Raw genomic sequence first — 26,979 nt, forward strand, 5'->3', positions numbered from 1 at the left:
TTACTTTCCAGCGACGCCTCCGCAAGCCTCCACGATGCTCCAGCTGCTCGGCGGAGTGTCGCGCAGGCACTGTTTTGTATTATAAATGTTAGATACTTGTTCTAACTGTAGTGGTTTCCACCAAGGTCCTCTGTTCCAACGGGAACAGAGGTTTATTCCTATTGGTCGAAGGGTCTGACAGCTCCCTATAAAAGGGCTGGTGTCAGACTTAACCTTCGCTGGATTGTTCTCACTTGTACTTAATAAAGAGGTGTTGTTACCGTTGAGCCTGTGTGTGCCTATCCATTACCTAATCTAACAATAAACATTGTAAATGTCTAGCATGCAAAATCCTTCCTTAGTAAGTGATTATATATAAGCACTTTATATCCTTAGTAAGTGAACATATATAAGCCCTTTACTACTAAAGATATCATACACAGTCTCATACTGGGGAGTAAGGCAATTTCACGTACTGTATACAATTTATTTCGTGCCTGTATTCATTGTTATTATCTCATAAATATGTTCTGATTTTTTTGGGTGCATTTTTAGCTCCAGCTACCCCACCTTCACCTCCTATCAAAACAACTATCAAAACAGCCATCACGCCAGAAGTGGCCCCTAGTAAGAAAATTCACACTTTTATTTTCTATAAGAATGCACTGATGAGTGATCAAAAATGTAGTCTAGTAATAATTGTTATATTCACATCACTTATTGCACTTCAAGTGACAAGGATCAAAGGAAGGAACATGTAGGGAGTCTTGGGGGGAGGAGTTATAAGCCACTTGGAGAGGTAATTCTCAATCAAATGAGAGAAGATTAACAATATTCTATGAATCAATGTCAGAATTCTATGAAACAAATAACTAAAGTTATATCGGACAACACACGTTTTGTATCTTCCCATACTTTTTCAGCACTAATTTATTGTCAAATTATAAAATAAACATGAACTATCTTATTTTTTTTCAAATAAGAATGTTATATACAAAAGGATATATTAAAATAGATGCATGAAAGCTGACTATTCTTCATGACAGAGAACTATATACTTGCCATATGAACCTTCTTTAATTAATTTTGAATACACACACAGAGACAGACATATATACACACATACATGTATACACATACATATATTTACACACACACGTGCACACATACAGGGAAATTTCCTTTTCCACAGTATAACATTGAAGGAAAAGTTTATACGTATATAAACTTAGTATAAGATCATATTTCAGTCACAAATATGAAGATACATCAGTAAAGAAAATAGACTTCATGAGTAATGTTAAAAGGTTATGTGCTAATATTAGTTCTGCAAATACTAGTATAGAAATATCGTTAGAAATGTCCACAGGTTCAATGTTTTTTCTCTGGATATTTTGCCCCTGCAACTTTATACTGTGGGGGAAAGAAAATTTCACTAATTACCAGTATATATCATTTTTAGTGATGAACTGTAGCACTGTTACCCCAAAACTGGGAGTAATTATGCTCCACTATAATTAACCTAATTATAGATTTTATGCCTTATTTCTTTTCTTTAATGTAACTATTTCACATGATGCTATTTCACACTCAGAAAAGTTGCCTGGTAAGTCTGCATAAGAATTCTAAAGTTGAATGCTATGAACTATGAATACTATGAAGTAACATATATTATGTTTTTCATAAAAGAAGTTTATACTAATCCTAATTAATTGGCAACATTTTGAAAAATTGTTTGCTCATCTTTAGAGCATCAAATGCCTCATTATTTCCAGTTTCACATTCAAAAACATGGATTCTGACTCATCTTTCTCAGATAAATCTATAAGACTGGTCAATGGAAAAAATATGTGTGAGGGACGTGTTGAAATCTTACGCGATGGATTGTGGGGGACCGTCTGTGATGACTCCTGGGATATAAAGGATGCAAAGGTCGTGTGCAGGCAGCTCGGTTGTGGACGTGCTGACAAAGCATTTTCAAGAGCTTACTTTGGTCAAGGCTCAGGAAACATAATTATGGATGATGTGAATTGTAAAGGGACTGAAGACAGATTGGAGAAATGTTCTCATAGAGGATGGTTCCGTCATAATTGCAACCATGGAGAAGATGCTGGTGTCACGTGCTCAGGTATCTTCTGAAACATAAGGACACAACAGGAAAGAAAATGCAATGTGTTTACATATTTTTCTTCCAATGGAACAGGTTTAATGTTTTGAATATATGTGTGTGTGTGTGTGTGTGTGTGTGTTGCATTTGTGCTGATAAATAAATAAAGGGAGACTAATATGGATCCATTTCAAGCTATTTAGCTCTCATCAGCTAGCCATACCCTTACTGGGATCCGAACCTGGGCTGTATTACCTATTAGGCAGGAGTCTTAGCCACTAAGCCACAGGCTCTCCACCTTATCAGCTGAGCCAGGGAAATAGGTATGTATTTTTGTTACAACCCCTGGTATGCCCAAATATGGGAGGGAGCTCACTACTCCCCCTTTCTGTCCTTCGGCTCATTACAGAAGACCATCCAGGCAGAAAACCATATTTTTATTTTTAATGTTGCCTTTACAACACACACACACACACACACACTATATATATATATATACGTGTGTTGACAGGGGAGCAGAGGTCGACTCTAAGCCCCCTTACCTGTAGGGTGCCACAGGGGTCGGTCCTCTTGCCGCTCCTGTTCAACACATATATGAAGCCGCTGGGTGAGATCATCCGTGGTTTCGGGGTGGGATACCACCTGTACGCTGATGATACTCAGCTGTACATTTCCACCCCGAACCACCCCAACGAGGCCGTCAAAGTGATGTCCCGGTGTGTGGGAGCCGTACGGGTCTGGATGGATGACAACCGACTCAAGCTCAACCCCTCCAAGACGGAGTGGCTGTGGGTTCCGGCCCCCCGGTTCAACCAGTTAATCCCATCTCTGGTCATCGGGGGCGTATAACTTGCCCCGGTGGAGCGGGATCGCAATTTGGGAGTCCTCCTGGATGCTCGGCAGTCCATGGATGACCATGTGACGGCCGTGGCACGGGGGGCGTTCCACCAGGTTCGCCTGGTGCGCCAATTGCGCCCCCTATTGGACCGGGATGCCTTGCGCACAGTCACTCATGCGCTGGTGACATCTCGCCTGGACTACTGTAACGCTCTCTACATGGGGCTTCCCTTGAAATGCACTCGGAGACTACAGTTGGTCCAGAACGTGGCCGCGCGGGTAATTATGGGGAGTACAAGGTACTCCCATGTGACACCTTTCCTGCGCGAGCTGCACTGGCTCCCTGTGGTCTACCGGGTGCGTTTCAAGGTCTTGATAACGATCTTTAAAGCGCTCCATGGCTTAGGACCTAGATACTTGCGGGATCGTATCCTGCCCCATACATCCCTGCGACCAATTCGCTCGCACAGAGAGGGACTCCTCCAGGTGCCGTCCACCAGACAATGTCGGGGGGCGGCGTCTAGGAGCAGAGCCTTCTCTGTAGCGGGCCCAGCCCTGTGAAATGACCTTCCCCCGGATATTAGGACCACCTCTGACCTCCGCGCCTTCCGGATAAAGCTCAAGACCCACCTATTCCAAGTAGCTGGCCTGGCTCAACCATAGTTCGTTCACTCTGCTCCTGACAGGTTTTTAATTTTAATTTTGTGGTTTTTGGAATTTATTAGGGGATTTTAAATTGTGTTTTAAATTGTCTTCATTCATCTGTCTACCTCCTCCATGTACACGTATTTGTTTATTTTGTGTGTGTATTGTCCATATTGTATTTTAGGTGTTTTTTACTGTACGCCGCCCCGAGTCCTTCGGGAGAGGGTGCGGCTAAGAAATAAATTTTATTATTATTATTATTATTATTATTATTATTATTATTATTATTATTATTATTATTATTATTATTATTATTATTATTATTATTATTATTATCATTATTATCATTATTATTAATAATAATAATAATTATATATATATATATATATATATATATATATATATATATATATATATATATATATATATACACAAACATATATATATGTATATTCAAAAATGTTATACATATCTTCAAATAAAGAAAAAAAGCAGCACATAGACCAAACAAATCCAGTTTGACATCTCTAATGGGCATGTTCCTCAACAGAATATTAAGTTGTAATCCTTAGGCTTGTTATAATGAAAAAGAACTAAAACATTTTTTTATCAGACCATTATATATATATAATGGGAGTGACCGTCCTCCCATATTTAGGCATACCAGGGGTTGTAACACAAATACATACCTATTTTCCTGGCTCAACTGATAAGGAGGAAAACCTTGTGGCTTAGTGGCTAAGACTCCTGCCTAAGATATAATACAGCCCAGGTTCAAATCCCAGTAAAAGTATGGCTAGCTGATGAGAGCTAATTAGCTCGAAATAGATCTATACTAGTCTCCCTTTATTTATTTATCAGTACAAATAATTATATATATATATATATGTTTTGAGATGAGAATGCAGTAGACACTGTACGTGCCCAAATGCTGCTATTAAAAAGGTTGGCAGTTGGCCAAATGAATCACTGTATCCAAAGAAAGCTCATGGGTGACTCAGGCTTGGAGGGAAAGTCTATTCACCTTCATTTGAAAGGTCTTGAGCACCACAGGGATCTCTTCTCTTTATTAACCAACATTTCAAATAATAACTTGCAGCAGTTCGGATAACGCTGATAAATTTTGGCAGACGAATAAGACTAATTTCATTTAGCAGGTATAATGTTCTCTGTTTGTCTCCAATATTAATCCCTTTGTATTTATATGTTTCATTGCTTGATTAAGTTTGTTTTCTTAACAGGTTCTCCTACACCTGCTCCTCCAGTGATAAAGACCACCCCTAGTAAGTCTGCATCTGAGATCCTCATTTGTTAATTCAGAGAAATGGCTATTGACATTCTCTGTATCATTCATGTTGCACATATGTTTTGTAATAACAGACAATCTATTTAATTCAATTCTTATTAATCATTGCAATGAACCACCTGTTGACACTGGAGAAACAAAGCAGAAGCAATGAATGTTACCTAAAGAAAACTGCCCTTCAGGCTCCGGAAACGGCAAAAGCATGAGAAGGAAGCTCCGACTGACTTCCTCGTAACTTTCTTCTGATAGCATCTGAAGGAAGGAAAGAGTGCAAAGTTCAGTCAGGCCTTGAAGACTGATATCAGCCCTATAGGATGAAACAGATTAAGAAACCAACTGGGACTGTAGTGCTATAGCTACATACACAGATTCTTGAAAGCCTGATGAGAATGTGTCTCCTCTTCCTTATTATACTGAATTAGGGAGGAAGTGCAGGGGTGGGTTCCTGCCAGTTCAAATCTACCATGCCATTTAGAACTGATTCCAGCTCCCTCCCCCTGCCCATCCACACCACGCTTGCCCCGCCCACCACTCACTGATTGGCTGGCTCACCAAACGCCCTGCCCGCCTCTAAAAATCCTATCTAAACCTTAAAGTCTTAAAGCTGTCAAGTTTGAACATCCCTGGGGTGTTTTTTCCTAAAGGGTTAGGGGTGCAAGGGTGTTTTAACTTGACAGCTTTAAGATTTGCGTCCTTCAAATGCCAGAATTTCTGAGCCAACATTTTAGTTGCTAAGCAAGAGCGTTGTTAAGTGAGTTTCACCACATTTTACAAGTTGGCCATGCCCACCCAGTCACATGACTGCCAAGCCACTCCCACAAAGCAGGCCACACCTACAGAAGAGGTTCTAAAAAATTTTGAAACCCACCACTGAATCAGTCTTACCTTTTTTTCCTCATCCTTCCTTTTGAAGTTTCAAAAACTGAAAGGATGCTTTTGTTTATGTAACTGTCATTTTTACATGTAGTCCTCAACTTACAACCACAACTGAGCCCCAATTTTTTGTTGTTAAGTGAGACATTTGTTAAATGTAAGCAACAGTGGTGGGTTCCTACCAGTTTGGACTGGTTTGGCTGAATTGGTAGTGATTTGGCAGCCTGGGTCACCGGAACCAGCAGCGACCCAGGCCTGCCACGCCCCCGAACTGGTTCTCCGGGTGCCGCTGTATGCGTGGCCATCTTGTTTTTTGCTTCTGCGCATGCACAGAGCAATTTTTATTGCATCAAGTATGTGTGTGCGTGCTGCACGGCCATGAGCAAACCAGCAGTAGTAACTGCCAGAACCCACCCCCGGTAACCAATAGTAATAGATTGATTGGATGCAATCCCAAACCAACTGGAGCAAATTCATCATCAGTCAGCTACAAAAGACAACTTTACTTGGAACAGCGTATATCCTGCGACAATATCTGCAACACAATCGAACATCCACATCTGCCTATGCCAAGTCCTTGGAAAGGATTCAAAAGATAGACAAAAATGCCAAATTCACGCTGACTGTGTGATGAATCATAAATTGTCAGGCCTACTTTTTGTTCAGTAATTAAGAACAATGTATACAATTCAAGAGGGTTACATTGAAATAGAACAGGCTGTCAAGCATGACCCTTAGTCCAGAGATTTCAACAATATTACAGAACTCTGGGTTTATCTTGCTTCTGGGAACTTCAGACCTATTCCATTTGGGGAAATCCATGTTAGGAAAGCCTGTCATTTTACTCTGAGGAGTAAATGAGTTTTAACTGCCAATCATTCAGATGCACATTACTGAGATGTCTATTTCAGGACCTCTCCTCCTTCATTCTTCCAATCCCAAAACAAAATCACATATGGAAAATATAGGGCATTGGATTCCTATTTTGTGGGAATGTTCTAAATTGGGAAATGTGACCATATTTCTGCCTTTGTTATTTCATTTTTCTCTCTTTCCTTCCTTCCATTCTGCCTTTACATTGACCCTCATGATGTTTTTGACAAAATTCAGTTCACTATCACATTTTAGTTGTAATCATACCAGATTTTAATGACTGTTTATAATAGCATTGACAATTAATACAAGTGATATTATTTACATATAATTGTATTTAATTTTATTTTCTTAACAGCTCGTCCTGAAGAAACAAGTGGTAAGTTTAATAACCCCTTTTTCATGTCTTAAAACCAATTCTTTCTGGTTAGTTACTCTGTGTAAATGATACCTTTTGTCATTTAAATAACTGATTTAAAAAAAACCTCATAGAAGAAATATTTTTTTGCCAGAAAAAGTCCAAGAGTATCTCTTTCCTCAAAATCAGAAATAGTTAGTTGGATATTAAACCACAGACTGTTAATGCAATATTAGGTAGTGAAAAATTACTTCTTTCTTTAGCAATAGCACTTAGACTTATATACTGCCCCATAGTGTTTTACAGCACTCTCTGGGTGGTTTACAAAGTCAGCATTATTTACATATTGGCTGAAAAAAAGTAGATCCTCATTTTACTGATCTCAGAAGGATGGAAGGCTGAGTCAATCTTCATTTTACTTCTCTTTATTGTTTGCTGCAATATTTGATCTGATTTGATTATTAAAAATGAAGTAGTGTATCTTTAATATTGATCTTCTAAAAGATCTTAGCACACCCTCTTCCCCCATCCCACCCCTTTTTTAATGATATTGATTCTTATCTTCCACATGAACGCATGTGGCACAGCGCGTTCATGTGTCTTAATTTCAAGCGACGCCTCCGCAAGTCTCCACGATGCTCCAGCTGCTCGGCGGAGTGTCGCGTAGGTGCTGTATGCACCATGCGCGTGCACAGAAATGCCAAAGGTTTTAAAGGACAGGTAAGGAGCAAGCGGGCCCTCCGGAGCAATGTACCGGAATGGTACCCGGTGCTCCAGGCAGGCTCTGGAATGCCCATACCGGGGCGTACCCCCAGTAACCCACCACTGGTGCATCTATAGGAACAGTTAATTCAATCAGAAAAAATGGATTTATTCATTACCTTTTTGGTGTTCTTTGTAGTTTATGTATTATCGACAGAGAGCTATTTTCTGACTGTAAATAGACAATGAGGATGATTCTAAATCTGATAAAGAGATAGTTACTCTAGTTTTTATAAATTACTCACTGAAATATATGACTGGATAAATGGAAGAATGGTAAAAGTAATAGGAGTGACGTTTAAATTTCCTTTCTTTAGGAACAGGTGTTATTGGAGAGGATACCACTCGTGAGTAGCAAACTTCTTTTTTTCCATTCCAAATATAACTTTCTAATAAACTGTTAAGTATCAGTGATAGGTGTCATAACCTCCAATTGGATTTTTTTCTTTAAAAATAATAATTAGCTTGTTCACCATTGGTCTTTCTACATCTAGAAGTTCAGTGAAACTATTGGCTCCATGGATGTGACTATCATCTCAAAGACTAATCTAACTGTCATTGATTGAGGATATATTTTTGAGGAAAAAAAGACTTTATTAAGTTATGACAGCAGTTGTTTCGTATTATAAACAATGTAAATCTCTAGTACGCAAAAATCCTTGATTGGAAACTAAGTGATCATATATAAGCAGTTTACTACTAAATATATCCCTGCAGTGTTAAGCTGGGGAGTCAGATGGGTTACTGTATTTATTTCTTTGTCTGGCTTCAGTGCTATTATCTCACAGATATGCTCTGACTTTTTTTGTGCATTTTGGTTCCATCTTCTCCAGGTCCAACTGCTATCATATTAACTAACTCATCAGAAAAGGCCACTGGTAAAAAAAATAATCATATTTTAATTTTCTATAATCAAGCACTGATAAGAGATCAAAAATGTAGTCTAGTAATTGTTATATCAACATCACTTATTGCACTTCATGTGACAGGGATCAATGGAGGGAACATCTGGGGATTTAATAGAAGTGTTGGAGCCAGTCAGAGAAGTAATTCTCAACTGAGAGAGTCTATTTACTAGAAAATCAATATCAGAAATCTGTGAAACAAATAAAAAACAAATTCATACACTAGACCTTTCTTTCTATTACATATATCAGATCAGTAAAAATCGATTCTAATTCCAATTACTCATTAAGTCACTCCCTCTATCTTGTCCTTAAAGAATAAAATATTTTTCTTCTGTGCAATAACTATCAAGCAATTATAAACTTCTTTTTCTCAAAGGATTCTCAACCTTGTTAGTATCTATGAAGAAAAAAATTCCACGCCTGTTTTCTTGAGAATTGTAGATTTACTTGGAACTTTTCTTTCAACTATATGGAAGGCTTGTAATTAAACCATCATCGTAATAGAGAGTAGTACCAGATTTATATTCCAAAATTGCAGTTAAATTATTTGCATAGTCTGGTACTTGTGAAATTGCCTCAGTGATTTGATAACTTTCTACACTTAATGGCACCTCTGAATTAGTAATCATTATTCCAATTACTTAAATAGTTTGTTCCTCTTGCTTTTCTAACATTTTTAGAACATAATTGAACCATAAAGTGAATTGTTTTATTTAAATACTTCTCAAGCATACTCTGGCAATCTGATGAAGGCCACGATTTTTTTTCATGTTCTTAGCCCCCTCTTGTGGTCAAGGAATAATTTTTTAATACATTGTTTATGCTTCCTGGCCAATCAGAATTTATACAAATTGAAAACTTTCAGCCACCCACAACTAAACAATCCAAAGCTGCAGAGCAGAAAATAAATAAATAAATAAATAAAACCACAGATTGTTATATTCTTATGTTTTCCATCAAAGTTAAAAAAAAACCTCCATTCTTCCTTATTTTAACTTGTCTCCAACAACCCTCTTCCCTGTCATTTACAATACAATACAATACAATAATAGAGTTAGAAGGGACCTTGGAGGTCTTCTAGTCCAACCCCCTGCCTAGGCAGGAAACCCTATACCGTTTCAGACAGATGGCTATCCAACATCTTCTTAAAGATTTCCAGTGTTGGGGCATTCACAACTTCTGGAGGCAAGCTGTTCCACTGATTAATTGTTCTAACTGTCAGGAAATTTCTCCTCAGTTCTAAGTTGCTTCTCTCCTTGATTAGTTTCCACCCATTGCTTCTTATTTTACCATCAGGTGCCTTGGAGAATAGTTTGACTCCCTCTTCTTTTTGGCAACCCTTGAGATATCGGAACACTGCTATCATGTCTCCCCTAGTCCTTCTTTCTCTAAAACTTAACATACCCTGTTCCTGCAACCGTTCTTCATATGTTTTAGTCTCCAGTCCCCTAATCATCTTTGTTGCTCTTCTCTGCACTTTTTCTAGAGTCTCCACATCTTTTTTACATCGTGGCGACCAGAACTGAATGCAGTATTCCAAGTGTGGCCTTACCAAGGCATTATAAAGTGGTATTAACACTTCACGTGATCTTGATTCTATCCCTCTATTTATGAAGCCTAGAACTGTGTTGGCTTTTTTGGCAGTTGCTGCACACTGCTGGCTCATATTTAAATGGTTGTCCACTAGGACTCCACGATCCCTTTCACAGTTACTACTACTGAGCAAGGTATCATCTATACTGTACCTGTGCATTCCGTTTTTATTGCCTAAATGTAGAACCTTACTCTTTTCACCATTGAATTTCATTTTATTAGATAGTGCCCAATGTTCAAGTTTGTCAAGATCCTTCTGTATCTTAAGCCTATCTTCTGGAGTGTTGGCTATTCCTGCCAGCTTGGTGTCATCTGCAAATTTGATGAGTTCCCCATTTATTCCCTCATCCAAATCATTGATGAAGATGTTGAAGAGTACTGGGCCTAAAACAGAGCCTTGGGGTACTCCACTGCATACTTCCCTCCATGAAGATGCAGTTCCATTGAGGACTACACGTTGAGTGCGGTTGGTCAGCCAGTTACGAATCCATCTGGTGGTGATGCTGTCTAACCCACATGCTTCTACTTTCTCTACTAGTAGGTTATGGTCTACCTTATCAAAAGCCTTACTGAAGTCCAAGTAAACTATATCGATGGCATAGTTATTATTTATATAATAACTATGTTTATTATTATTATTATTATTATTTATTTATTTACCAATAAGGAAGTCTCAGAAATGAAACAGATCTTCAAAATGTATAAAAGGCTGTGACTGCAAAAAGTTTATTTTAGCTTAATAAAGATAATAATCTTACAAACTGATTGAGAGTAATATGCACTTCTTATTATCTGTTTAAAAAATAAAATCCAAAATGGCTGCTATTTAAACAGCAAAGTGATTGCAACCCTGTCCCCCAGCTGCTCCTGAAGCTTCTTGCAGACCATTGTTATATGGAGGGTCTTGTGGGGTGATACTAAGACTATGCCTAACCTGGGAGAGTCATATAAATGAAAGGAAAATGGTTCCCTTATTAGTAGTCAAAGAAATCTTGGTCCAGAGGAAATCCCATCAGACTGATCATTCGGCCATTTTCAGGAAGGTCAATTGTTTGAGGATATTCACTCACTGGGGGAAAAAGACTTCATTAAGTCACAACAGCTGCTGTTTTGTATTATAAATGTTAGATACTTGTTCTAAGTATAGTGGTTTCCACCAAGGTCCTCTGTTCCAACAGGAACAGAGGTTTAATCCTATTGGTCGAAGGGTCTGACAGCTCCCTATAAAAGGGCTGGTGTCAGACTTAACCTTCGCTGGATTGTTCTCACTTGTACTTAATAAAGAGGTGTTGTTACCGTTGAGCCTGTGTGTGCCTATCCATTACCTAATCTAACAATAAACATTGTAAATGTCTAGCATGCAAAATCCTTCCTTAGTAAGTGATTATATATAAGCCCTTTATATCCTTAGTAAGTGAACATATATAAGCCCTTTACTACTAAATATATCATCCACAGTCTCATACTGGGGAGTAAGGCAATTTCACGTACTGTATACAATTTATTTCGTGCCTGTATTCATTGTTATTATCTCATAAATATGTTCTGATTTTTTTGGGTGCCATTTTTAGCTCCAGCTACTCCATCTCCACCTCCTATCAAAACAACTATCAAAACAGCCATCACGCCAGAAGTGGCCCCTAGTAAGAAAATTCACACTTTTATTTTCTATAAGAATGCACTGATGAGTGATCAAAAATGTAGTCTAGTAATAATTGTTATATTCACATCACTTATTGCACTTCAAGTGACAAGGATCAAAGGAAGGAACATGTAGGGAGTCTTGGGGGGAGGAGTTATAAGCCACTTGGAGAGGTAATTCTCAATCAAATGAGAGAAGATTAACAATATTCTATGAATCAATGTCAGAATTCTATGAAACAAATAACTAAAGTTATATCGGACAACACACATTTTGTATCTTCCCATACTTTTTCAGCACTAATTTATTGTCAAATTATAAAATAAACATGAACTATCTTATTTTTTTTCAAATAAGAATGTTATATACAAAAGGATATATTAAAATAGATGCATGAAAGCTGACCATTCTTCATGACAGAGAACTATATACTTGCCATATGAACCTTCTTTAATTAATTTTGAATACACACACAGAGACAGACATATATACACACATACATGTATACACATACATATATTTACACACACGCGCGCACACATACAGGGAAATTTCCTTTTCCACAGTATAACATTGAAGGAAAAGTTTATACGTATATAAACTTAGTATAAGATCATATTTCAGTCACAAATATGAAGATACATCAGTAAAGAAAATGGACTTCATGAGTAATGTTAAAAGGTTATGGGCTAATATTAGTTCTGCAAATACTAGTATAGAAATATCGTTAGAAATGTCCAAAGGTTCAATGTTTTTTCTCTGGATATTTTGCCCCTGCAGCTTTATACTGTGGGGGGAAGAAAATTTCACTAATTACCAGTATATATCATTTTTAGTGATGAACTGTAGTACTGTTACCCCAAAACTGGGAGTAATTATGGTCCACTGTAATTAACCTAATTATAGATTTTATGCCTTATTTCTTTTCTTTAATGTAACTATTTCACATGATGCTATTTCACACTCAGAAAAGTTGCCTGGTAAGTCTGCATAAGAATTCTAAAGTTGAATGCTATGAACTATGAATACTATGAAGTAACTTATATTATGTTTTTCATAAAAGAAGTTTATACTAATCTTAATTAATTGGCAACATTTTGAAAAATTGTTTGCTCATCTTTAGAGCATCAAATGCCTCATTATTTCCAGTTTCACATTCAAAAACATGGATTCTGACTCATCTTTCTCAGATACATCTATAAGACTGGTCAATGGAAAAAATATGTGTCAGGGACGTGTTGAAATCTTACACGATGGATTGTGGGGAACCATCTGTGATGACTCCTGGGATATAAATGATGCAAAGGTCGTGTGCAGGCAGCTCGGTTGTGGACGTGCTGACAAAGCATTTCAAGGAGCTTACTTTGGTCAAGGCTCAGGAAACATAACTATGGATGATGTGAATTGTAATGGGACTGAAGAGAGATTGGAGAAATGTTCTCATAGAGGATGGTTCCGTCATAGTTGCAACCATGGAGAAGATGCTGGTGTCACGTGCTCAGGTATCATCTGAAATATAAGGACACAACAGGAAAGAAAATGCAATGCGTTTACATATTTTTCTTCCAATGGAACAGGTTTAATGTTTTGAATATATGTGTGTGTTTGTGTGTGTGTGTGTGTGTGTGTGTGTGTTGTATTTGTGCTGATAAATAAATAAAGGGAGACTAGTATGGATCCATTTCAAGCTATTTAGCTCTCATCAGCTAGCCATACCCTTACTGGGATTTGAACCTAGGCTGCATTACCTATTAGGCAGGAGTCTTAGCCACTAAGCCACAGGCTCTCCTCCTTATCAGCTGAGCCTAGGAAATAGGTATGTATTTGTGTTACAACCCCTGGTATCCCCAAATATGGGAGGAAGCTCACTACTCCCTCTTTCTGTCCTTCGGCTCATCACAGAAAACCATCCAGGCAGAAAACCATATTTTTATTTTTAATGTTGCCTTTTTATATTTGTGTTGTATTTGTGTTATATTTATTTATTTATCAGCACAAATACAACACACACACACACACACACACACACACATTCAAATAAAGGGGGGGAAAGCAGCACATAGACTAAACAAATCCAGTTTGACATCTCTAATGGGCATGTTCCTCAACAGAATATTAAGTTGTAATCCTCAGGCTTGTTATAATGAAAAAGAACTAAAACATTTTTTTTATCAGACCATCATGCAAAACTATATATATATAGTTTTGAGATGAGAATGCAGTAAACACAGTGTACTTGCCCAAATGCTGCTATTAAAAAGGTTGGCAGTTGGCCAAATGAATCACTGTATCCAAAGAAAGCTCATGGGTGACTCAGGCTTGGAGGGAAAGTCTATTCACCTTCATTTGAAAGGTCTTGAGCACCACAGGGATCTCTTCCCTTCATTAACCGACATTTTAATTAATAACCTGGTTGCAGCAATTGGGATAACGCTGATAAATTTTGGCAGACGAATAAGACTAATTTCATTTAGCAGGTATAATGTTCTCTGTTTGTCTCCAATATTAATCCCTCTGTATTTATATGTTTCATTGCTTGATTAAGTTTGTTTTCTTAACAGGTTCTCCTACACCTGCTCCTCCAGTGATAGAGACCACCCCTAGTAAGTCTGCATCTGAGATCCTCATTTGTTAATTCAGAGAAATGGCTATTGACATTTTCTTTATCATTCATGTTGCACATATGTTTTGTAATAACAGACAATCCATTTAATTCAATTTTTATTAATAATTGCAATGAACCACCTGTTGACACTAGAGAAACAAAGCAGAAGCAATGAATGTTACCTAAAGAAAACTGCCCTTCAGGCTCCGGAAACAGCAAAAGCCTGAGAAAGAAGCTCAGACTGGCTTCCTCGTAACTTTCTTCTGATAGCATCTGAAGGAAGGAAAGAGAGCAAAGTTCAGTCAGGCCTTGAAGACTGATATCAGCCCTACAGGATGAAACAGATTAAGAAACCAACTGGGACTGTAGTGCTATAGCTACATACACAGATTCTTGAAAGCCTGACGAGAATGTGTCTCCTCTTCCTTATTATACTGAATTAGGGAGGAAGTGCAGGGGTGGGTTCCTGCCAGTTCAAATCTACCATGCCGTTTTGAACTGGTTCCAGCTCCCTCCCCCCGCCCAGTCACACCACGCTTGCCCCGCCCACCACTCACTGATTGGCTGGCTCAACAAACGTCCTGCCCGCCTCTAAGAATCCTATCTAAACCTTGAAGTCTTAAAGCTGTCAAGTTTGAACATCCCTGGGGGTTTTTTTCCTAAAGGGTTAGGGGTGCAAGGGTCTTGTAACTGGACAGCTTTAAGATTTGCGTGCTTCAAATGCCAGAATTTCTGAGCCAACATTTTGGTTGCTAAGCAAGAGCGTTGTTAAGTGAGTTTCACCACATTTTACAAGTTGGCCACGCCCCCCCAGTCACATGACTGCCAAGCTACTTCCACTCAGTCACATGGCTGGCAAGCCACTCCCACCTGGTCACATGGCTGCAAGCTGCTCCCACAAAGCAGGCCACACCTACAGAAGAGGTTCTAAAAAAAATTGAAACCCACCACTGAATCAGTCTTACCTTTTTTTCCTCATCCTTCCTTTTGGAAGTTTCAAAAACTGAAAGGATGCTTTTGTTTATGTAACTGTCATTTTTACAGGTAGTCCTCAACTTACAACCACAACCGAGCCCCAATTTTCTGTTGTTAAGTGAGACATTTGTTAAATAAGTTTTGCCCAATTGTGGATAGTTTTCCCCAAATCAGACTATATTGGGCTTTACCCTCCAGCTATTTTGCTTCACATGTTTATATATATACTCTGTATGTGTATGTGTGTAACAATAGCACAGGTTTTCAGAGTCAGCAAATAGATATTTATACATCTATAATAGTGATTGTGTGTGTGTTATTTCTTTTTTTAAAATCATAAATCATTGCACTGCACTTGCCTTGCAGATTCTCCTAATTAATTCGGTTTAAAAGTAAAATAATTTATTGATGCTATTGAATATGTTGTATTCTTCCAAATTCTCAGAAATTTTATTTTTTTTCTGAAACACCGGCAGGAAAGGAATTCTTGATCTTATTTCCTATAACAAAACAAAATTAACTGTAGCATGGGAAATAAATCTTAAAATCTACAAAGTTTCACATGCACAATATTTGTCATTGTGTTGTCTAGCAAATCAATGTGGAGGGCAGCTGACAAATGCTTATGGATCCTTCTCTGGACCTTATTATCCTGGAAATCACACCAATATGACCTGTGTCTGGAAAATTCAAGTGAGGCCCCTTGAACGCATAAATTTAAAGTTCTCTTCTATTAAGTAAGTTGAAAGATTTGTTTAACTATTTCCTTCTATATGCTTAATAAATGTGCTTTTGGCTTTGTAAACGACTAATACATTATCGGGGGACATCAGCAAATAATTATTATTCCAGAGTGAACCAGACTGAGTTAGCAAGGCATAATATACATTTGGGATGAAGCAATCAACTCAATATTTAACTGAATTCAACACAGTTCGACTGAGATAATGTCTTTACGATTTTAAATATCTCCCTTAAAAGAAACTCTAAGTACGGTACTCCTTTTGGCTTAATGTGATTATTTCTTCCTTAAATGATTTAACACAATTTGTTAAGTGAGGTGTACCACCCAACTTTATAACATTATAATCTATTTTGGCCACAGTTGTTAAGCAAATCATTGCAGTTAAGTGAATCATTTGGTCATTAAGTGAGTCCAGCTTCAACCGTTGGCTTTGCTTGTTGGAAGCTGTCTGGAATGGTTACATATGGCAATCACATGACCCTGGGATAGTGCAACTGTCATAAATACATGCCGATTGCCAAGTGCCCAGATTTTGATTGTGTGATGCTGGATTCGGCAACGTTTTCAAAGCCAAGAACCAGTCATAAGTCCCATTTTTTCAGTGTCATTGTTACTTTGAATGGTGGCTAAATGAATTGTTGTAATTGAGGACTAGTGGTTAGGGCATCAAGCTAAAAACTGGGAGACCGTGAGTTCTAGTCCTGCCTTAAGCATAAAGCCACCTTGGGTCAATCATTTTCTCTCAGTCCTAGGAAGGAAGCAGTGAAAAAAAAGTCAATTCTGAAAACAGTTTGCCAAGAAAACCACAGGGACCTGTCCAGGCAGTCACAGAAAATCAGTGATTGAATGGAAGGGGAAAAAATGATGGCATAGTAAGAGATAAGGAGTGAAATATTTATCTATTTCTGTACAGCTTGGACTGTGATAAAGAATATGTTGAGATTTATGATGGATTCCGATATGGTTCATATCCACTTGGAAGAATTTGTTCTAGCGCCTATCTCAATTATACCTATTCATCAACTTCCAACATAATGACAATAGTGCTGCATAGAGATTCAGGTTACTCAGGAAATGGGTTCTCTGCTCGTTTCCAATCTACTCCACCAGGTAAGGTTATTTATGTAATTCATTTAACCTGTATCCTGTTAATGATGTAATTTAGGGATTCAATATTGTTTTAAACTAACTTCTATTTAGTTTTATACTGTGTAGGGCCATTGGTTCATATGAATATTTCAACAGCCTATCTTCATGAACAAAATAATCTTTATCATCTTTGAACTTTCTGAAACTGAATAATATTTAAATAAATGAAACAAAATAAGGACACAACAATATAAGAATGCTATAATGTGGAAAACCGGGGCTCAATCTTCCCGGTTGGGCCAGAGGCCTTCTCCGGGGGCCGATTTCATGAGATGGAGAGTGAAAATACCACACAGGGTTCCTCGGGATGAAGCCGCGCCCAGAGTTGCCTCTGGGGACCTCTTTTATTGGTAAACAAGGAAGGGCAGAGTAAAGGGTACATACATAGGTTTAACACTACCATATTTGGTCATACTTCCTGTAATAGGGTTAACACTACCATATTTGGTCATGCTTTCTGTAATAGGTTTAACACTACCATATTTGGTCATGCTTCCTGTAATAGGTTTACCACTACCATATTTGGTCATGCTTCCTGTAATAGGTTTAACACTACCATATTTGGTCATGTTTACATTGGCTGCTCATCCTGGCATTGTGGTGATGAGATCCTTTTGTCTCCTTTGTTTTTCCTCCTAACGTGGTTCAGCCTCCTTCCAGAGGCCTACACGTAGTGGAAAATTACCAGAGATAGTTCTTCTGAGCACATGTTTTTTGTTTAGCCCTTAATGGTGGATCAGATACTACTGCAACATCTCCTCTGTTTTTTGTTTTAAAAGGCAGAATATTTAGACTTGTTGCTAAAAAGTTGGAGATGTTGAAATGGTCTCCTCATCACTACTGAAGGTGATGGGAGGTTTTTTATCATAGTTAATGGTGATGATATCATTGTCTATTTCTTCCTCGCTGCCTTTAAAGGCATCCGAGAGCTTGCTTTGGATAGATTCAAGGTATCAAGGAATATCCCTTGTTGTGCCATAATGCATTCACCTGAGCGACAGCACGCTTTTCAGCAATCAGTGATAGACTATTGGAAATAGTTTTTACAAAAATTGGTAAGACACAAGGCAATACAATACATCCTAAAGCAATCATACCAATGAGCGCAACAATGGCCTGAAGGCCAGGCAATTTGGGGAACCATGAACCAAACATATCTCTGAAGTCTAATCCAGACCATGTCTGGACGGGAACATGGGCAATTTTTACCATATCCGATGTTATTTGTTCAATTACTTTTCCACTGTTGTCTATCTGGATACAACAATTGGATAGATTAAACTTTCCACATACTCCCCCTTCTTTGACTAATAAATAGTCTAAGGCAAGACGATTTTGCATAATGTATGTGCGGGAAAGAGCACTTTCTTTGGCGAGTTGTTTTAAGGCAAGAGCTGTTTTGTTGGTAATGATTTCTACCACTGCTTGGAGTCTTATGATGCGATTAAGCATATAAATGGGTGTGCGATAGCCCCAAGTGCCATCTTGGGCCCATGTAGCAGGGTCATAATAATTGATAATGCGCTCGGAGGGCCATTCATTATCTTTCCATTGACATCAATACCAAGACCAAATCCATAATAATGTGTTGAAGGGGAGTGCGTAGTAGGGGCTGATAAACAAACAGTGTTACAGTGGCCGGTGGAACACGTGGTGGCAGCTGGGCCTAAGGTAAAGTTAAAACCCTCAGGGCCAGATTGGATGGTTCCAATCGGGCCTGTGTACCAATAGTTATAAGCCTCTTGAAAACTAACGTGCCCAGTGGATTGCACCTTGCGAAGAGTAAAAAGATATTTTTGTACAGTTAAGTATGATTGCTCCCATGAAAAGGAGCCACAGGTGACCCCCCACAGCCCCATCACCCTGCCCCTTAGTTATGGCTGTGCAAGCATCGAAACAAACAGAAACTGAGCCCTTTTGGTTATTTGAGGGGTGATTCCGGGAGGTATTGTGAGCAACATACCCCGATCGTTGTTGGGCAAGTGAAAGGAGAGTTGAGGGTATTTGAAATTTGACACACATAATGAAAGTCAGAAATGTAGTTAAAAGTTTTTATTGGTAAACAAGGAAGGGCGGAGTAAAGGGTACATACATAGGTTTAACACTACCATATTTGGTCATACTTCCTGTAATGGAAGTATTTCATTTTGTTTCCTCCTCCGTGTATATGTATATGTGTTGTGTATGTATGTACGTTTGGTGTTGTTATGTATTTTATGTTATATGCTCCATTGTACGCCGCCCCGAGTCCTACTTGGAAAGGGAGCGGCTAATAAATCCAAATTTATTATTATTATTTATTATAGGTTTAACACTACCATATTTGGTCATGCTTCCTGTACTAGGTTTACTACCATATTTGGTCATGTTTACATTGGCTGCTCATCCTGGCATTGTGGTGATGAGATCCTTTTGTCTCCTTTGTTTTTCCTCCTAACGTGGTTCAGCCTCCTTCCAGAGGCCTACACGTAGTGGAAAATTACCAGAGATAGTTTTTCTGAGCACATGTTTTTTGTTTAGCCCTTAATGGTGGATCAGATACTACTGCAACACTATAATTAATTAGAAGAGGCATCAGATGCAACAGAGCAGAACACAACTAATTTAATTTAATATTTAAACTAGGAGAATCAACAATGTTTTAAAATGGTGCTAGACTACTGGCAGTATACCAGTTGTATCGAAAGGTTCCACAGTTGAGATGGCATAATAGAACATATTTTCTCTAGTTGTGCCTTATAATGTATTTAAAATGCTTGGAGAAATGCCTTTTTTAAAAGTTCAAAAATAGATAAATGGAATGCAGATCTTATTTTCAAGTCATTTAGAATTTCAAAAGTAAACCTGAAAATCTTAAAAGAAGTATTCAGTACAATCCTTTCAATACTTGTTTAATCCAGTTTGGTTGTACAAAGTTTGTTCAACAGCTATACTTCTATATTTCAGTAGAAGCCTCACTATATGTAATCCAATCACATACGTTCGTAGCATAGATCACCCAACCCTTTTTCTCCCCATCTTACCCATTGCTTTTATGAGATTTCAGATTTGGTTCTAAAGCAGCCAATCACTGCTTGACACCAGATGACTGATGCAGGGGCCAGAAGGAGGTTGGAAAGAGGGTGGGGATAGAGCCCACTATCTTCCCCTATGCCATGCAACCTATGGGTTTCTGGGAAGTATAGTTGGAAGGTGCAGTGGTTCTGAAGTGACCACAATTTCCCCAAATTTCATTCCCACAATTGCCACAGCACCTAGCATTCTGTAAATTAAGCCATTTGAATTTCTTCAGTTTAATAACTGTTGCCCTACGCACTTTCCAATTTCACCCAATTTTAGGTTACAAACAGACCAAAGAGTTTTAGTAGTATGCAGATTGGATGAAAGTAATAATCATCTCATGTTTAATGAAATTGTTTTATTGTGTTCACAGAAATGAGACCTACTACACCAGTTTCTACTTCTAAATATACAAGTAAGATATTCTTTTTTCTCTGATATTGTTTAATTGATGAGCTGTAAAGAGTTAAACCTTCACTGGAGATGGTAGGTAAAGTTATCTAGGAATAAACCCGCAAATGTTGTACAAGTATCGTGGCATGGAGGTAGGAGGATTTGAATCCACTATATGAGATGAATCAGGCATGTTTATTTGCTTTGTAAAAAATATGAAAAGCTGGATTTACCTACCCCTCTCAGTTTGGATCAAAGTAGCAGCAGGCATGTTAGAATAAAGTTTTCTCGAGTGTTCTTGTTCTCTTGTTCAAGACCCATTCATAAATTACTACTGTCATATTTAGTGTGTTCTCGGCATGTCAAGAGTCTAAAATTTCATAATCGTTTGATAGGTTAACGGGTGTCAAACTGATGGCCCATGGGCCGGATGAGTCACACACAGACCATGTCCACCCCAGCTCTGAAAATGGGGAAAATGTCATGAAACAGTTCATGATATGACGAGTTTGACATCTGTGACCTAGGAAGTACTTTCCTTCTCTGCAAGGGATTGTCTACCTAAGATTTAAAAATATTATGTTTTCACCATTTATATGTCTAAATCAAGCAACAGATTAAAGTCTAATAGTACTATTAGATAGCCCAGCAATCATGAATATCATTTTGAATCAATTTCAGCATTAGCCTAATGAAATGGTTCTATTCACAGACCAATGCTGCTATAATTGCTTAATAATTTAATGAATATTTAATTCCAAATCAGCTTTCCTTTTACTTGGTTTCAAGTAAATCTTTCACCCCTCTTTAAACTGAATTTAGATTACAGGCTTACTCCTTTTTCCTACTTTAGAGTCTACTTTTGAAATTTAGAATGAGAAATTTAGAAGTGCAGAAGTTTGAACATCTATCTTAGCAGCCCCTTCAGCCCTTTTTCCTTCAGAAAATCTTGCATTTATTTCCTTTTCATGGTTTCTAGAGATATAATACCATAATATATGTCTCATATAATGAATTTGACATGTGAGAAATGTATTTCACATATAGTAGTTTAATATGGTATTGTCCCATGTGTTTGTGTGGCAAGGATTCAAGCTGACCACAGTGTGTGCTTTGATTCTTGATCCAGATTTTTGAATTTCTTAGTTGCCTGTAAACTTGTGAAGTTATCCAGCATTAAAATCCTAAACTAATAAAAAAAGAAAAATATTCTCATTATCATTATGTTGGTAGAAGAAAGTGGGTTGGTTACTGTAAATTGAACTGTTGAACCACTAGTTCGGTGAAGATATTCACCTTTGTTGTATTTTCAGATTCCCAGTTTGCATTACAGATGCAAGAACTATAACTTTTCTTTTTTAGAATCTTGGTTGTAAAATATATTTGTAAGAATCGGAAGCATTCTGGAATCATTTGTACATAACTGATAGTCTTCTCAAAGCTAGAATGCCGGGACAACAGATTGAGGAAGGCTTAAGCATGACATTTATCCTTTGACACAATTATGAAAAGATAGTAGAGATGAAGTTGTGGCATGATAAAGCAGTTTATTTCTTAGTTTTGACTGAAACTTAATATATGGTGACAATACAATACTGAGCTTAGTATTGTATTATGTACACACCATACACAAAGAAGTGATTTCAGATGGGACTCATCTAACATTATTTTGATTATATAGAACATGAGCATTTATAAAATGAATTGTTTAGCTTCTAGAGAGAAGTGAAATTTGACATTCTAAATAAGGTAATAAAAGTTTCACTGAAACCAATTAGTTGTGTTAAGGCTTGTGATTTTCCATTTTTTTTAGTTCAAAGGTCCATGACTGTACTTCTCAGAACACAATGATCAACTTCTCTTACTGACATTAAGCACTCCGAAAATTGGTTGATGATTGGGTGGTTTGCATTACTGGCCTCTCTCTCTCTCTCTCTCTCTCTCTCTCTCTCTCTCTCACTCTCTCTCTCTCTCTCTCTCTCTCTCTCTCTCTCTCTCTCTCTCTCCCATATTTCTGAAAAGATGAAAACTTCATAACTATTTCTGATAAACCTACTTTTCTATGCATTATTTGATTTGGATGCTTCTACTCTCAGGAAAAATGAAAGTCTCCTTTGCTGGCTAAGTAGAAGAGATATTTCTTAATTAGTTTATTTGGTCAACAAGCAGATTCAATAATTAAAATAATAGTAATCCTTGGATGTATTTGCATTTTGCTTAACGTTTCTCTGTGTTATTATTTAGGACTTTCATGTGCTGATGGATTCATGAGTGCACGGATTAGCATACCCTATCTCAATTCACTCGGTTATAATGCATCACAGGTTTACCTGAATACCCTAGATGGATCATGTAGATCCCAAATTATAAGAGGTTTTGTTTATTTTGTTATACCATTCTATGGCTGTAACACAAAGACAAGGGTGAGAATCATTTGTTGTTCTTAAAGCTAATAATTGTTTGCTCTCTCTTCTTGTCTTAACTATTACTATAAGAAAATGTACTCTGGCTTGAGTTTTAAATTGAACTAATGTTACAAACAATTATGTTTAATAGCAATATGAAATGTAAGTTTAAAGTTAATTTCAGATATTGGGTTTAAGAAATTCTGCTTAACTTTGAACACATTAACTGCATCTAATATTACAATTAAAATTTTAAAAGGGGGAATTTTGGAAGGGAGAAAAAAAATCAATGTCTTTGAGACTGACTCCCTATTTTATAATCCGAGGAAAAGCCAGGGTTGGGGCTGCTGAAATGTTTTGTAATGGGTAACATGGTTTTTGTTAACATCACTTTTGTTACTATAATTCTAAAATAATAGTAGTCTTTAAAATGGTGATGTTTAATTAGTGTTTTTATATCGCTACTGTTGATTACTTTTTCTTTCTTTTTGTGCTTTTTTAGGTGAAGAATGAGACAATAGTTTATTACAATGTAATCAAGACAATCGACTCCGATTATATTATTACAAGAAAGAAAAACTTTCAATTTCATATTATGTGTGAAATGAAGCAAAACACTATAGTAGAAACAATGTTTGTTGCCCAAAATGCTATTGACCTTACTGAAAGGCGTATTGGCCATTACAATGTGTCTCTGGCATTCTATTCATCATTATCCTTCGCCCGTAAAGTTGTGGGATCACCATACTACGTTTCACTCAACCAGAATTTATATCTCCAAGCTACTCTGCACACTGCTGATCCAAATATGTTACTCTTCTTAGACACATGTATCGCATCTCCAGATAGTAATGATTTTAGAACCTTGACCTATGACTTAATCCGAAGTGGGTAAGTGTGTATTAAATATGTAAGAACCATAATCCAAGTTGCCACAAAGAAATTGCCATTGTGTCAGACACATAGATTCTGAATTAGATTTTCTGCATATTTCTTAACACAGTATAGAAAGAACTGCAAACTATAATGACTCATTTTCAAACAAAACAATACCAGGTGATGTTAATATTTCACTTAAATTATCGAATGTTAAGTGTTAATATCAAATTATAAAATTAAGAGTTAATATCAAATAATTCAATCACATATACAAAAACTAAGGCGAATAAAAGGATTTTATGGGCTGAATGGATTGGTCACAAAATGTATACTAATGACCAAACTTTGTTTAGATTATGGTCAATTTCACATACTTTGTACAAAAATAGTTATTACTACAGAGCCATTGTCTTGCTCTCACTATACAGTCCTCTGTACTAACAACATATTACTTTCCCTCCCAAGTACATATCTTAAAGCACTTTTACGAGCCCCAAATTTGGGTTTTATTTATTCATTTTGATATTCCAATATTGCAGTGTATGCTTTCCCCATTGCTCTCTAGTGCATCTTATAATCATCAGCTTTAATCTAATGCAGAAATTTAGGAATTACATACATCATTACCCTGTAATAAAATATTTGAAATAAGCATCTAGGCATACCTGACACAACAATATTTTCTTTTATTTTTCAGATGCCCACGAGACTCTACTTATAGAAGCCTGTCCGCTCCAACAAACAATGTAGTTCGTTTCCAATTCAATTCCTTTAAGTTCCTTAACATGCACAATTCAGTATACCTACAATGTAAATTAGTGGTGTGTAGAGCAGATGATCGTTCATCTAGATGCCACCAGGGATGCTTAATGAGAAAAAAGAGAGGCCTGGATGAGTCTCAGGAGAAGGTTAATGTTGTTGTGGGACCACTTAGACTTCTGAAGGATGAAAATGAAGTTCAAAAATAAGGATCCCCCCCCCCCAAATTTGGCTATGTTTTCTGGTTAAAATGATGACAGCTAGATAGATACCTAAAAAAATAATCATACCCATGTTACTCCATGGAGAAAATATTTCAAATCCACAGCTGAATACTATCTTTTATACAAGTAACTAAAAGCGAATGAAATATTAAAACAACTTTTTAAAGATCTTCAGAGCTTTTCATCAGGCAATATTAGGGGGAAAGGAAAATTAGTCTAAACAACATTTTACATAGACAAGGCCTTTTCCTAAATGGCTGTGCAATTTGCTGATGTAGTAGATCATAACATAAACAGGCCGTTTATATAAGCACTTTATATACAAAAATGCCAAAGTCCAGTTGAGGTTTGTGTTCCTCATGATGATTGTTAGCCTTTAAAATATTTGAGAGTCCATCAATAACATACTCTTAGTAAAACGATTAGAAAACAGCTAACTTTTAAAACGTTCTTCATATGTTTTGTCATTCTTATTTTATTAAAGTCTGACATAGAATATATACAAATTTTAATAGTCAACCTACACAGAAAAAAAATATGTCCCTGTATTTCACACAGGAAGGATACATACTAGTTGTATTTAATATCTAAATTGTATAAATCTATCATGTATTGTAACATCCCTTCATGCTCTGAAAAGCAAAATTACTTCAACTATTTCTGAAAATGATTGTGGATTATTCTTCTTTCTCTCACACCAATGGCACTTTATGAGGCAGCTTCTGCTGTCTGAGAAGTTACATGATATATTAAGATTTGGTCAGACTTTTAATAAATTGAATAATTTGTTGAACACTAAAGAGGTCAATATAGGCCAACATGTGGTTTGCCAAACTAATGAGAGAAAGGATAATTTTAAAAGGACCCCTAAGATGAATGAGCTACAAAAATAAAAAGTTTTAGTATTCCATGCTGTATATATGAATACAAAAGCTTTGTCACTAAATTAATTTCAAATTATCAGAAATTGTATTTTGCTTCCAATGCATTGCAATAAAATTGCTATCTTTGCAAACTAAGAGTGAGCTTATTATTTTGGTACAAGGAGAACTATTTTTATAGAAAAATCAAACCTATGAATTACTATATGTATTTACTTTTGAAGATTTCTTTCCTGCTTTTATTTCATGAAACAGTCCCAGAGAAAGATACAACATATGTTAAATTTTACAAGATATGAAAACAATTTAAAATAAAAATATTTTCACCATAGAAACTGTAAAAACCAGAAGAACCCTTATTTTGGGAAACCTAAGAATATCTACATCTTTAAAATAATAAAATGCTATTATGTGTACCAAAAAGATACAGTTCAGAAGAACTTCAGATTAAAAAGAAAAAATAAAGATTCAAAAGCCCAATTTGACCACAAGCTAGTGACGTGCGGTGAGGTTTATGGCAGGTGAGGCTGGTGACATCATCAAACTGCGTAGTTTCTCTGATCTCATGGGCACAGCCCGACCGGAGAAGTTTCTCTTCTCAGAAACGTCAGAAAGGGACAGGCAGGCTGCCACAGCTCCACTGAGAAGACATTTCTGAGAAGAGAAACTTCTCCTTTCTCCTCCTTCCCCCCCCCCACTCCCTTCTAGCACTGATGATGTTACCTAGGCATTTTTTGCATCGGGCGAGCCCGGGATCCTTGCAAGGGGAATGGGATCAGGTGTGCAGGAGGCTCCTCAGTGCCAGCCTCAGATCAGCGCGAGCCGCGGTCCCCTTCCCCTGCACACGTGGTCCCATTCCCCTCCTTCCTGAGCCAACATGAAGGGGATCGCGGCTGCGCTGATCTGAGGCTGGCGCTGAGGAGCCTCCTGCACACATGGTCCCATTCCCATTGCAAGGATCCCAGGCTCACCCGATGCAAAAAATGTAGAGATCGGCACACTTGGGGTTGCTGCTGTGATG

At 37.3% G+C, this 26,979-nt stretch overlaps 1 protein-coding gene and 1 long non-coding RNA gene across 2 annotated transcripts; both read left to right on the top strand.

Moving 5' to 3' along the window:
* The first annotated feature begins 2,010 nt into the window (after positions 1 to 2,010).
* On the top strand, positions 2,011 to 26,092 carry LOC309393431 (scavenger receptor cysteine-rich domain-containing protein DMBT1-like). The gene is made up of 8 exons (XM_081955676.1): positions 2,011 to 2,107; positions 4,810 to 4,851; positions 16,056 to 16,200; positions 17,122 to 17,318; positions 20,791 to 20,832; positions 23,055 to 23,233; positions 23,718 to 24,106; positions 24,792 to 26,092. The coding sequence occupies exons 3-8, from the start codon at positions 16,133 to 16,135 to the stop codon at positions 25,060 to 25,062; spliced, it is 1,146 nt and encodes a 381-aa protein (XP_081811802.1). The 5' UTR covers positions 2,011 to 2,107; positions 4,810 to 4,851; positions 16,056 to 16,132; the 3' UTR covers positions 25,063 to 26,092.
* Positions 8,057 to 11,884, top strand: LOC309393434. Its single transcript, XR_014175588.1, has 3 exons — positions 8,057 to 8,087; positions 8,574 to 8,618; positions 11,813 to 11,884. It is a non-coding gene; the product is annotated as an uncharacterized lncRNA (long non-coding RNA).
* Positions 26,093 to 26,979: the final 887 nt, after the last annotated feature.

The sequence above is a fragment of the Natrix helvetica genome, assembly GCF_964273705.1.
Source record: "Natrix helvetica genome assembly, chromosome: 5".
Taxonomy (NCBI): domain Eukaryota; kingdom Metazoa; phylum Chordata; class Lepidosauria; order Squamata; family Natricidae; genus Natrix; species Natrix helvetica.